Below are 13,741 nucleotides of genomic sequence, written 5' to 3'. Positions count from 1 at the left end.
CGAGCCGAAAAAGGCACGCGCTAGTGATGCGCTACAGGCGAAATTTACATTGCTGTCAATGGGTGCGCTAACGGACCCGTTGCACGGCGTTAATTGCGACATTTTCACCGTGCAACGCTGTCCGTTAGCGATCACCCACTAACGCAATGTGAACCTAGCCTAAGCCAAAACCAGGAGTGGAACAATCAGAGGGAAAGTATAATAGAAACATATGCTCCACTTCTGTATTATCACCCACTCCTGGTTTTGGCTTACACATACTGATGTAAAATACTGACCAAATAGTGATAGTGTGACGGCAGCCTTATAATGTATAACGCTGGACGCGTCCTGTCCAAAGCTGGCATGGGCGGCACCTGCACAGTGTGGCGACGAAGTCAGCGCATACCGCATTACGGCACCATTTTATTGAACACACTGTGTGTGAATTCACAGGGTCTTCAACAAAATGGCACCAGATATTGCAATATATTCACGCACTGACTCCGCCACCATTTTTCTGAAGTAATGTATTACAACATTAACATGACAGTGGGCACATGCCAGCCATCGCCATTATCCCTATGGCCGGCACGTGCACACGGCTATGTTAATGTTGTAGTACATTCCTTCAATACAATGGCGCTGGAGTCAGCGTGTACTGCGATCTGTGGTGCCATTTTATGTTAATTCACACACCGTGTCTTAAGAACACTGCATGCTCTGACTCCGGTTTCATTGTATTGAAGTTTTGTACTACAAAATTAAATGTACCAATAAAAATGTTCACCACCCGGGCATAGAATGGGTTCAGTGACTAGTACAGTATATATTTATTTGATACCCATAGTTTATACCTCTACCAGCATTTTGCCATTCTGTTGGTTAGAGGTTTATCATGACTTAGAGGGGTATTCCTGTGTACTTACATTGTCACCTATACATTGGAAAGGTAATGATTGTTGGGTCATTGTAGGTCCCTCTCCTAGTCCTCAAACTGATTGCGGATCCAGATGGCGGCTAGGAGGAGTGGCGTGCATGTGCCCTAGCGCTCCAGTGCAGCAGGGCGCATTAACCTCTGCTGCTCCATGCAAGTCTTTACAACCTTTCATGTAACAACTGCTGTCTTCACACTGTACTTCTTGATATTTTAATCTGCATGCATCTTTATATGCACATTGTCCTTGGCCAGATATACGGCACTCTGACTGTAGATTCAGACAATTGGTAGGGTTTTTCTAGTTAGTCACCATTGAGACATATAAGAGCTGTAGACACAAAATGCTAATGGTGAGAACTAAAGTTGCTTTTTTTTTAATTTATTTATTTTCGATGTATTGACCTGTCCTGCAATGGTGTTCTTGGCCTTTATCATAAGGAAGTTGATGAGATAATGTGCCTCTTGTAACTAGTGACTAGTAACTAGGATTTTTGCTCCTCGCAGCATGATCTACTGTTTGTTGAAATGATTTTGGAAGCTTGAGATCATTGACAGTCCAGTGGTGTAATTTAGAACTACTGGTAGAAGCCGTACAGAAGAAATCTACCCCACAGCCAAGCCCTGAATAATCACTATAGTAAAGCCCTTGAATTGCACGTGTGACTATTCTCCCATGCGCTGTGAAAGCCTGAAGTGCGCACATAGCAATGTGCCCACATTGCAGAATTTTCCTGAGCAAACCAGACTCCTTTCGCAGGAAATCCGCTCCTGTTTTTCTTGCTTTTTTTTTCGCGTTTTTTTCCAGAATGTCCCAATACAATTATATAGCTGCAAAATCGCCGAAATTCCGCAAAACTAATGAACATGCTGTGTTTCTCTGTCCCCCATGACGGCACCACGGAGAGAGGGGATCCGCCCACCAAGGACAGGAAACCTACAGATAAAAAGGCGGTACCTCTCTCCCGCATCAGTTTGGTTTCCTGTCCTTGACGGGACCTGCAGCAGATCTTACCTCAGATCGTCGTTGGATTCCGGGGCCAGTCAGACCGGTTCAGGCAGCGGGGGTTCCCTGCCTCGGCTAGGCTGGGCCACCCGAAGCGCCACCGCTGGGATCAGTAGGTCTCTAGGGTGAGCGGGGGACCGCAGCAGCAGCACTGCAGACCCTAGAGGAATCCTCATTACGTGGGGATTCCAGATGGCACACACGAAAACCACTGTGAGGGGTCCCTCCATAGGTGGAGCACGGTGCGACAATGCGCGCTTGAACGGCGCACCAGGAAGCATCAGCGGCATAGTGTCGGACTTCCGGGTTAGCAACGCGCATGCGCGGGTGCCGCAATGCCTGCTGGGCGGAGCAGGGCATTCTGGGCGGCGCATGGCTTGCTGGGAACGCGGTGCATGCTGGGATTGGCGCATGCGCACAGCTATGCGTCGGGGAGCGTGCGGAATTCGGCGCACAGGATATTTAAATGGGACCTGTCACCCTGGCTAGTTGCTCTAATAGAGTACAGCCAGCGGTCCCCAGCAGCTATGAGTGACCCCGAATTGCAGGGCTCACCAGCGCAGCAACCGCAGGCACCGCAGCAGCAGCAGCAGAAACGCCGGCAGCAGGGGCAAGGGACCTCTCATGTCCAGCGGCGTGGAGCTGGAGCACGGTCTGGATCTCAGCACAGCAAAAATTCTAGTGCTGCATCCGGATCAAAGAAGCACCATACTGTCGATACGGACCATCCACAGCCGGTACTGAGGGTACACCAGGTGGTGAGTGATCTCCGTGAATGCTCCGGCTAATAGAGCCTACCTTTCTCTTGTTGTTTTAGGGAAGGAAGAGCGCAGGGAAGTCCAAACATAGGATCTGCGCACTTTGTAAAGAAGATTTACCTGCCTCCTGGGAAAAAAGATTATGTAAATCCTGTATGGAAGAGACTCTCTGTGAAGGGCTTCCAGGGTTCGCCACAGAACTCAAAACACTAATTAAAACTCAGGTGGAAGATACCTTTAAGTCTCTCCAGGAGGGTAAAAAGCGTAAAAAAATTAAACAAAAAACCCCTATATCTGACTCTAGTGACTCGGATAGCGGGGAGGTTAGTTCAAATTCCTCCAATTCTTCATCATCCTCTTCATCATCCTCTTCTCAGGGGGGTCGTAGTTGTTTCCCATTAGAAGAAACGGACTCCCTAATTAAAGAGGTCAGAAGTACCATGGGCCTTGCTGATTCCCACACTAAAAAATCAGTCCAAGATATCCTGTTCGGTGGACTGGAGCAGAAAAAAAGAAGGGTGTTTCCCCTTAATGATAAAATACAAGCCTTGATAAATAAAGAATGGAAAAAACCTTTGAGAAAGGCCCTGCTTACACCCAAAAGGAAATACCCTTTTGAAGACCCTGCATGCTCCTTTTAGGAAAAAGCACCCAAACTAGATGTAGCAATCGCTAAAGCGTCAAAAAAGTTTGCCCTACCTTTTGAAGACATGGGGGTCTTAAAGGATCCCATGGATAAAAAAGCGGATGCTTTCCTAAAAAGTTCCTGGGAAGCAGCAGGGGGGGGCCTAAAACCAGCGGTGGCCGCAGCTTGCACTTCCCGCTCCCTTATGGTATGGCTTGACCAGCTGGAATCCCAGCTCAAGGATAAGGCATCCAGAGACAGTATACTAAATACCCTACCAGTAATGAAAGGGGCAGCCGCTTTTCTGGCCGATGCGTCAGCAGACTCCATCAGGCTTTCGGCCAGATCAGCGGTATTCTCCAATGCAGCCAGAAGAGCCCTCTGGCTCAAATGTTGGCCCGGAGACCTCCAAACAAAGGCAAAACTTTGTAATATTCCTTGTGAGGGAGAATTTCTTTTCGGCTCTACTCTGGATGATATTTTGGAAAAGGCATGGGACAAAAAGAAGTCCTTTCCCGTTCTGCAATACCCATCTTACAAACGTCCTTTTCGGAGTAAAAAATTCTTCTGTAGGAAGCCACCTAGGCCACAGGATAGATGGGAAGATAAAAAGAATAAGAATAAAGGGTTTATTTTCAACAAAAGCCCCACCGATCCCAAAAAACCTTCACAATGAACTTTCGCCCCCGGTAGGAGGAAGATTGTCCCTCTTCCTCTCAGCCTGGAAAAAGATAACCAGCAGTGCCTGGATTCTGGACTTGGTACAATCGGGACTGAAATTCAAATTTCTTACGTTCCCTTAGCCGTCCTTCCTGGTGACATCTCAGAGAGCTTCTCCACAGGAGCGGATAGCTCTGGAACAGGAAGTCACAACATTATTGAACAAAGGGGTTCTTCGGGAGGTCCTCCTCCAGGAAAAAGGGAGAGGGTTCTACTCTCCGATTTTTCTCAGGAAAAAACCAGACTGGTCTTTCAGGACAATTATCAATTTAAAAAACTTAAACAAACACCTGATTGTGGAACCTTTCAAAATGGAAACAATAAAGACAGCAGTCAAAATGTTGTTTCCGCATTGTTTCATGGTAGTACTCGACTTAAAGGACGCATACTACCACGTCCCCATTCACATAGACTTCCAAAAATTCCTCAGGGTGGCAATCGAAATAGGAGGGATGGTAAAGCATTATCAGTTTACAGCCCTACCATTCGGTCTCGCAATAGCCCCAAGGGTATTTACCAAATTGATAGCGGAAGTCATGGCAGACCTGAGAAAACAAAACACCCTAATCGTCCCATACCTGGACGATTTCCTGATAATAGGCAACTCTCCCCAACATTGCAAAAACCAGCTATAGTTAGTTATGGACTCTTTGGAAAGCTTGGGGTGGCTCCTGAATCTGAAGAAGTCCAGACTAATACCGAATCAGATTCAGGAGTACCTGGGAATCACGTTGGATTCCATCTCCCAGGAATGTCGCCTACCCCAAGAAAAGATCCAAAAGATGGTGGGGTTAGTGTCCAGGGCAAGAGATCTCCCCTCTATATCGCTTCGAGAAGCAATGTCTCTCCTCAGGTCCATGACAGCCTGCATTTCTGACGTCCAATGGGCCCAGTCACATACAAGGGAACTGCAATGGCAGATATTAGCGGAAGAAATTTTCCTGAAGGGGAATTTACTAAGTCAGTTCACCTTCTCATCAAACACAATTCTCTCGCTAGATTGGTGGACAAAAGACAGCAATTTGGGCCGCGGTCTACCATGGGTGATCCCAGTGTCAAAGGTGGTAACCACAGACGCAAGTCCCTTCGGCTGGGGGGCTCACCTACACGATCTAGTGGTTCAGGGGACATGGTCAGACGACGCAAAAGAAGCATCCTCCAACATGAGGGAATTACTGGCAGTAAAATTCGCTCTTACAGAATTCCAAAAACCCCTTCACTCACATCATGTAAGACTGTTTTCAGACAACAGAGTGGTAGTGGCCTTGATAAACCATCAGGGGGGAACACACTCTCAACCGCTGATGGAAGTCACACATTCAATCTTACAGATGGCCGAGAAAAATTTAGCATCCTTGACGGCACTTCACATAAAAGGGGTGGACAATTTCAAGGCAGACTATCTGAATCGGGTCTGCCTAAAACAGGGGGAATGGGAACTGAACCAGTCCATATTCAATCAGATAACGGAGATGTGGGGGTCTCCGACAATAGATCTCTTCGCAAACAACCTAAATCGGAAGGTGACCACCTTTTGTTCCATAAACCCAGCAGGGAACCCGGTGGCGCTGGATGCTTTCATGATTCCTTGGAAGCACAAACTGGGTTATGCATTTCCCCCTATCACACTGATACCAGCGGTTCTGAGGAAAATAAGGGAGGACAGCGCCCGGGTGATATTGATTGCCCCTTTCTGGCCGAAGAGAACTTGGTTTTCCAGGGCCAGAAGGATGTCCATAACAGACCCTTGGATTCTCCCAGACCTGCCCAATCTCCTATTCCAGGGTCCAGTATCACACCCGCAGGTAGCGAGGTTACACATGCCAGCTTGGAATTTGAGAGGGGGTTACTGATAGAGAAAGGCTTTTCTCAAGGTCTAGTGTCAACCCTCTTAAAAAGTAGAAAATTAACAACTACTAAGCAGTATGGTAAAATCTGGAAGAAATTCCTCTCTTCCTCGGGGGCTAAAGTCTCCGAGGGAATCCCTCTCAAATTGGTGTTAGAATTTCTGCAAAATGGGCTGGAAAAAGGCCTAGCCACTAATACACTGAAGGTTCATATTGCCGCACTTGGGGCACTGTTTAATTACAATCTAGCAAAGAATCGTTGGGTTTCCAGATTCATTAAGGCGGCAGAAAGATCTAGGCCTCTACCCTCACGTAGAGCCCCACAGTGGGACTTAAATCTAGTTCTTACGGCCCTTACCAAAGCACCCTTTGAGCCCTTAAAAGAACTTCCCTTAAAGATTCTATCCTTTAAAACCTCCCTTTTGGTAGCCCTCACTTCAGCCCGAAGAATTAGCGACATACAAGCCTTGTCAGCCGGGCCACCCTTCACACTAATATTGGAGGACAGGGTGGTATTAAAAACTGATCCGGCATACTTACCAAAGGTGGCCTCCCGGTTCCATAGGTCCCAAGAGATCTCCCTTCCCTCCTTCTGTCCTAACCCTAAGAACGAGGGGGAAAAATCACTACACACATTGGATGTCAGAAGGTGTCTCATCCATTACCTAGAGGCTACTAGGGAGTGTAGAGAGGAAGGATCTCTTTTTGTGTGTTTTCAGGGCCCTCGGAAAGGCAAAAAAGCCTCCAAGGGTACATTGGCAAGATGGATCAGGGATGCCATCAACCTCGCGTATACCTCAAGCGGGATGCCAGCTCCACGGGAAGTTAAAGCTCATTCAACCAGGGCGATGGCGGCTTCCTGGGCAGAGAGAGCCGGAGCAACAATAGACCAGATATGTAGAGCTGCTACTTGGTCTTCACCCTCAACTTTCTTTAGGCACTATCGGTTGGACTTAAATTCTTCTTCAGACCTTACCTTTGGTAGAAGGGTTCTGGAAGCGGTAGTCCCTCCCTAATGTAGACAGTCTCTGCAATTCTCTCCGTGGTGCCGTCATGGGGGACAGAGAAAATAGTAGTTACTCACTGATAACGGTGTTTCTCTGAGCCCATGACGGCACCCGTACATTCCCTCCCTCACGCGTGGGTGTGCACATTCTTACAATGTTTAGTTATGTATATAATCATTAAGCACGCGGTATCTTTATTAAGGTTTAGTAATGTTGAAACATTTGTAATCGTTAACCTGATGTTCCCTTTATGCTCTGTAAACAAACTGATGCGGGAGAGAGGTACCGCCTTTTTATCTGTAGGTTTCCTGTCCTTGGTGGGCGGATCCCCTCTCTCCGTGGTGCCGTCATGGGCTCAGAGAAACACCGTTATCGGTGAGTAACTACTATTTTTTCCCGCAATGTACGCAGCATGGGCACAACAATGCAGAATTCCAATAAAAATAATGAGATGTGTTTTGTAAGCATTTTTTAAGTGTTTTCACCACGAAAAAATGCGAAAAAAGCGCAACGTGTGCACATAGCCTCAGAGTCCACATCTAGCTTGCACATAATCTACATATTAAGCTGGTGCCATAGAAGACGGAGTTAATCTATAATTAAAATAACTGAAAGTTGATTACTTACCATGCAATAAATAAGTACAGAGGGTTTTCAGTTTATAAAAAAGGGATGCTTCAAAATAAGCAATGCATTTCTTTACTGCTATATTGAGGAGTTTTTGCGCACACAGTCAGGATTCTCCAGCATTACCGGCACGAGCAGGTTCACGTGTATGGACTCCTATAGTATATTTCTGCTCACATGTCGGACATCCTCGCTCATTCTACTTTCATTGAAGGCAGGCCCGTCCAGTGGTCATGTGATTGCCTGCTCTCAGTGGCAATATAGGAGAATCCTGACAGCATGCGCACTGCACGCGGTCAGGAGTGACTGCAGACTTTCATTCCGAGCCTGGACAACCCCTTTATGGTTTTAATTCATAGCAGTTACTGTCCAGTAATGTTACAGTGCTTTGTATGTTATAGGTACAGTAACATCTTTCAGGTATTCATACGCATGTCCAGAGAAGAAGGCTTGAAAACTCTGTACCGTGGATTCAATCCTACTATTCTGGGGGTTATACCATATGCTGGAATCAGCTTCTTCACGTATGAGACATTAAAGAAGATACATGCAGGTGAGCAGACTTGTCGGCGTCCACCCATTACATCACTGTAATTCTTTTCTGCACCATTAGGCTATATGTTACAATCTCTCCACACGCTCCTAATAATTGTACTTATTTAAAAAAAAATCCTTCCTGTTCAGGTGCCCATGTGCATCTTTTTAGTGGGATTAGCTGACTAGAATTTTGGGCACTAAACGTGCTGAGTACCTTCTACATTACTTTTTAGATAATGTGTTGCACAGTGGTTTCCGATCGCTACCTGTTCCACTCTAGTTATAGTCCCATCATGTCAAGTATACGCTGCTTTCACTATCTGCTTTATACTATGCTTTTTTTCCTTTTGGTCATTCCAGTTATCACTTACAACTACACTGTGTGCAGAATTATTAGGCAAGTTGTATTTTAGAGGATTATTTTTATTATTGATCAACAACTATGTTCTCAATCAACCCAAAAGACTCAAATATCAAAGCTTAATATTTTGGAAGTTGGAGTGGGGTTTTTTTTAGATTTGGCTATCTTAGGAGGATATCTGTTTGGGCAGGTAACTATTACTGTGCAGAATTATTAGGCAACTTAATATAAACCAAATATATTCCCATCTCACTTGTTTATTTTCACCAGGTAAACCAATATAACTGCACAAAATTTAGAAATAAACATTTCTGCCATGCAAAAACAAAACCCCAAAAATTAGTGACCAATATAGCCACCTTTCTTTGACACTCAGCAGCCTTCCATCCATAGATTCTGTCAGTTGCTTGATCTGTTTACGACCATCATTGCGTGCAGCAGCCACCACAGCCTCCCAGAGACTGTTGTGAGAGGTGTACTGTTTTCCCTCCCTGTAGATCTCACATTTTATGAGGGTCCATAGGTTCTCTATGGGGTTCAGATCAGGTGAACAAGGGGGCCATGTCATTATTTTTTCTTCTTTGAGACCTTTACTGGCCAGCCACGCTGTGGAGTACTTGGAGGCATATGATGGAACACTGTCCTGCATGAAATCATGTTTTTCTTGAACGATACCGACTTCTTCCTGTACCACTGCTTGGAGAAGTTGTCTTCCAGAAACTGGCAGTAGGTCTGGGAGTTGAGCTTCACTCCATCCTCAACCCGAAAAGGTCCCACAAGTTCATCTTTGATACCAGCCCATACCAGTACCCCACCTCCACCTTGCTGGCGTCTGAGTCGGAGTGGAGCTCTCTGCCTTTTACTGATCCAGCCCCTGGCCCCATCTGGCCCATCAAGAGTCATTCTCATTTCATCAGTCCATATAACCTTTGAAAAGTCAGTCTTAAGAGATTTCTTGGCCCAGTCTTGATATTTTATCTTATATTTCTTGTTCAAAGGTGGTCATTTTTCAGCCTTCCTTACCTTGGCCATGTCCCTGAGTATCGCACACCTTGTGCTTTTTGTTACTCCAGTAACATTGCAGCTCGGAAATATGGCAAAACTGGTGGCAAATGGCATCTTGACGCTTGATTTTCCTCAATTCATGGGCAGTTATTGCGACCCTGTTGGCTATTTGCCATGAAACGCTTGATTGTTCGGTGATCACGCTTCAAAAGTTTGGCAATTTCAAGACTGCTGCATCCCTCTGCAAGACATCTCACAATTTTGGACTTTTCAGAGCCCGTCAAATCTCTCTTCTGACCCATTTTGCCAAAGGAAAGGAAGTTGCCTAATAATTAAGCACACCTTATATAGGGTTTTGATGTCATTAGACAACACCCCTCCTCATTACAGAGATGCACATCACCTGATTTACTTAATTGGTAGTTGGCTCTCAAGCCTGAACAGCTTGGAGTAGGACAACATGTATAAAAAGTATCATGTGATCAAAATACAATTTGCCTAATAATTCTGCACTCATTGTATATGCAAATTCCGTCATTTGTGAAACTGAAATTTAAAAGTTTCCAATGTAACCACTTTTAAGTGTCTGTCTGGCATTTAGGACCTTCACTGATCATTATACAAGGACTTCTGTGACTACAGTGCAGATAATTCTAACTTTGTGTTGCAGTGGAATAAATGTCATTGCGTGCTATAATAATTTGATTTGTGCTCCCCTGGACTGGCATCCAGACTGGTTTTCCATGGCTGTTGGTCTTTACTCGTATGCCCTGGACTCCTATGGTGCTGACATTGGTCTCGTATGTGCCACATACCCCCAGGTGGCATGCTTGAAGAGGCTGGCCACAGAACTGAACATCACCTGTGTACAGCTCCATGTTATGAGGCCATCTAATGGATAGCCTTACAAGTCCGATCCTGGGACCTGTTTGAATTAATACGACAAACACAATTTTTGTTTCATTTATATACTACATATAACCAATATGGCTAAAACCATGGTATTTTTCTGTATTTGTCATTTTAGAGCAGAGTGGCAGGGCACAACCATACCCTTTTGAACGGCTGTTATTTGGTGCCTGTGCTGGACTCCTTGGTCAATCCGCCTCTTACCCCTTGGATGTGGTGAGGAGACGCATGCAGACTGCTGGAGTAACTGGACATACGTACGGCTCAATACTTGGAACCATGCAGGAGGTGGTGGCAGAAGAGGGTTTGGTCCGTGGCTTGTATAAAGGCCTCAGTATGAACTGGGTAAAGGGCCCAGTGGCAGTCGGTATAAGCTTTACTACCTTTGACCTAACGCAGATCCTTCTGAAGAAGCTCCAGCGAGTGTCTGATGTTCAGCGATAAAGTGGATTGTCATTTCATGGTACTTTTAACCTGCTTGCTGTTTCAGGAGTTTCCTTTTGACAGTGAAGATGTTAGAACAACAGATCTCCCCTTCCTAGTATGAAGGAGAGGATTTGCTTAGTATTTTTTAAAGAAACCGATTGGTGCTAGTTTAGTTAACCAAAACAGTATGGCTGCAAGTGAAAAAATGCTGTTGCCAAAAGAGGCATTAAAAATGCCATTGTTAGGAGCTGGAGTTACAGGTCAGGTCTGGGGTAATAAGGGGTGTTGGGAATTATTAGCGGAGCACAGCCTTTCTGTGCCACTATTCATACAGCGCTGGTATCCTCATTCAGAATGGCCTCCTACCAGGCTGCTGGTTTCTCCATCTCAAGTTGTATACTAGTGATGCAGGAGGTATCAAAGCTCAAAACTTATGTTCAGGGCCACAAGGGCTTTCGTGCCGATTTCATGTTTATGTCCGTTTTACTTTTTCCCGCTGTGTGAATGTTCTGCAGGTTTGTTTGTTTCTTTTTGCTTAGAATTTTGTGGAGTGAGATTGCCACATTGCCTTTTAAAATACCAATGTGTATCCCTCTTAGGCTGCCGTCACACTAGCAGTATTTGGTCAGTATTTTACATCAGTATTTGTTAGCCAAAACCAGGAGTGGGTCAAAAATACCGACTTGGGGACATGTTTCTATTATAGCTTTCCCCTCTGTTTGTTCCACTCCTGGTTTTGGCTTACACATACTGATATAAAGTACTGACCACATACTGCTAGTGTGACGGCAGCCTTATAAGCATCAAAATGCTGCAAAGTGCCATTGCTTGGTGAAGAGAAGATGTATATACTTGCACATGGTTGTGCACTTTGTTCCTACTTTCCTATAGATGCTGCGTGTTTGTGCTCAGGTTCATACTTCATACACATGGACATTTCATAGAGACCTACATTGCAATGTGTATAACATTGCCACAGAAGGTGTAGGAAAAGCACAACTGTGGTCCGAGGAGACACACACTATGTTCCACTTGGTGTGAAAGGGATTTATTGGACTCTTAATCAGTACAACACATGAAAAGAAATGTGGTCAGGCATTGCTTCCATATTTCCTGAATATATTAAGGGTGATGTTTCACATTTATTTCATAGTTTAACAGGAGCTGGTGCTCATCATATCCGAGCTGATTGTTTCTTGCATTATTTTATTGAACAGGACCTCTGAAAAATGAGGTGGAATATGATGGATTACTATGTGCAGCTGCTCCTCTTTTCTTTGGCGCCACTACTCACTCCTTTTGTGACAGATATAACACACACGCACTCTTTTTTTTTTTTTTACTAAAAATGGAATCTGATACATCATGGGGAGGCAGGAAAGGCGTTTAGTTTTGGAATGGATTCCCTTGTTTTAATAATTAGGTTAAATATGTTTTTCACTGTCTTAAAAGGCTTTTACGAAGGTGGGAATAAGCCTATTTTTTATTAAAGGGGTATTCCCATCTCCAAAATACTATCCCAGTATGTAGTATATGTAATGTGAGAAAATGCCTCCAATTAGAAATGTAGTATAGTTCTTGCGAAGTCGCTTACCCCATGTGCAGGAGATTGCATTAGCCATGGTTATGACCACTAATATAGTGACAGTTGTTAGTGGTCGTAACCATGGATATCCAAGCTACTGCAGGGCACATGGGGTAAGCGACACAGCCAATCAGAACAACTATACTACATTTCTAATTGGAGGCATTTGCTCATATTATTATTACACCCACTACATATTGGGATAGGCTCTTAGAGATGGGAATACCCCTTAAATATCTTACAAAAGTGAGGCTTGGTTCCAACAAGTCGGGCCATTTACAGTATTGCCTGTTTTGTGATACAAAGTGCACATTAGAAACTCACATTGATGACTTGCGTAGCAGCAGAATGCATTTGTGTGTCTAGATTGAAATGTCTGCCCTAGTGTTTGTTCTTTGGCTATGTGGTAGAGGTTAGCTATGTAATTAGAAGCGCTCATCTATGGAGCCTACATACAAGGAGCTCTGTATGAGAAGCACATTGCACAATGATGACGCACAACTCCAGTGTTGCACAATGCTAAACGGGCAGCCTTGCTGCTGAAAGGATTTCTCTCTTCTAATAACTAACAACTTAGAAAGGCTGATGCTTTTTACCCTTTTGTTCTGCTGTGCCAGCACTTTTGGAAAAAGGTTTATATATGAATATAACTCTATTTTAAATAATTGTTGCAAGAGATTGTATATTTAATAAAACCTAATAATGTGTCAGTGTATCATTTAATTACTTTAATCTTGGGATTGTCCTACCTGCAGAACAGTTTCTCAGGAGTCTGCATGGTGAACCAATTTCTGGTTTTGTCTGCACGCCATTTTTGCCATGAATTTAAAAAAAAATTAATTATTTTTTTTGTCCCCAACCCCCTCGCATCCCTTTCCTTCTTATTATTTTGGGTTGGTATTGAAATGAATAATCTACATGACCTAGGTGCTAATACTTATCAATACATAGATCTTGGTAGAGCTAGACAAAGTACATTTTAATCAATAGATCTTTGAATAAAAATGTTCCCAATTGGACGTTTAAAAAAAGAAAAAGTTCTTGTGCTGAGATATTATAAACATGGAGCTGTGGAGCCACATATAGCTCTGGGTCCCATGAATTGTGGCTCGCAGCTGTATTCTAGTGCTGGTGCTAATGCTGGCAAACCAGGTGTGAAGCGCACATCTCAAAATGGTGAATGTTGTGAGTACCCCTGCACAGAACAGCTGATGCAGATGGAGTAAGGTATAATATCTATGGGCAAAAAAGAAGTCCTGTAAGGCTAGCACACACAAATGCTATCATGAAAATACAAGGTGAATGAAGTCTATACCCAAAAAAGCCATCTTACCCATAGTAACCCGCATGGATGAGAGCGATGGGCTACTCTTTTGTGTCCTCCCCCGCCCAGGAGCTGTGGTATGATCAGA

At 44.4% G+C, this 13,741-nt stretch overlaps 1 protein-coding gene across 1 annotated transcript in view; it reads left to right on the top strand.

The window, feature by feature from the left end:
- Positions 1–13,036, top strand: part of SLC25A42 (solute carrier family 25 member 42) — a 54,542-nt gene extending 41,506 nt beyond the window's left edge. Inside the window, exons 7-8 of the mRNA XM_077252616.1 lie at positions 7,908–8,059; positions 10,437–13,036. Coding sequence (XP_077108731.1) covers positions 7,908–8,059; positions 10,437–10,762 — 478 coding nt within the window. The 3' untranslated portion in view covers positions 10,763–13,036. The remainder of the gene's footprint in view (positions 1–7,907; positions 8,060–10,436) is intronic.
- Positions 13,037–13,741: the final 705 nt, after the last annotated feature.

This window comes from Ranitomeya variabilis, chromosome 1, assembly GCF_051348905.1.
Source record: "Ranitomeya variabilis isolate aRanVar5 chromosome 1, aRanVar5.hap1, whole genome shotgun sequence".
Taxonomy (NCBI): domain Eukaryota; kingdom Metazoa; phylum Chordata; class Amphibia; order Anura; family Dendrobatidae; genus Ranitomeya; species Ranitomeya variabilis.
Note: the sequence above shows the minus strand (reverse complement) of the source record. Positions and strands in the feature narration are given on the sequence as shown.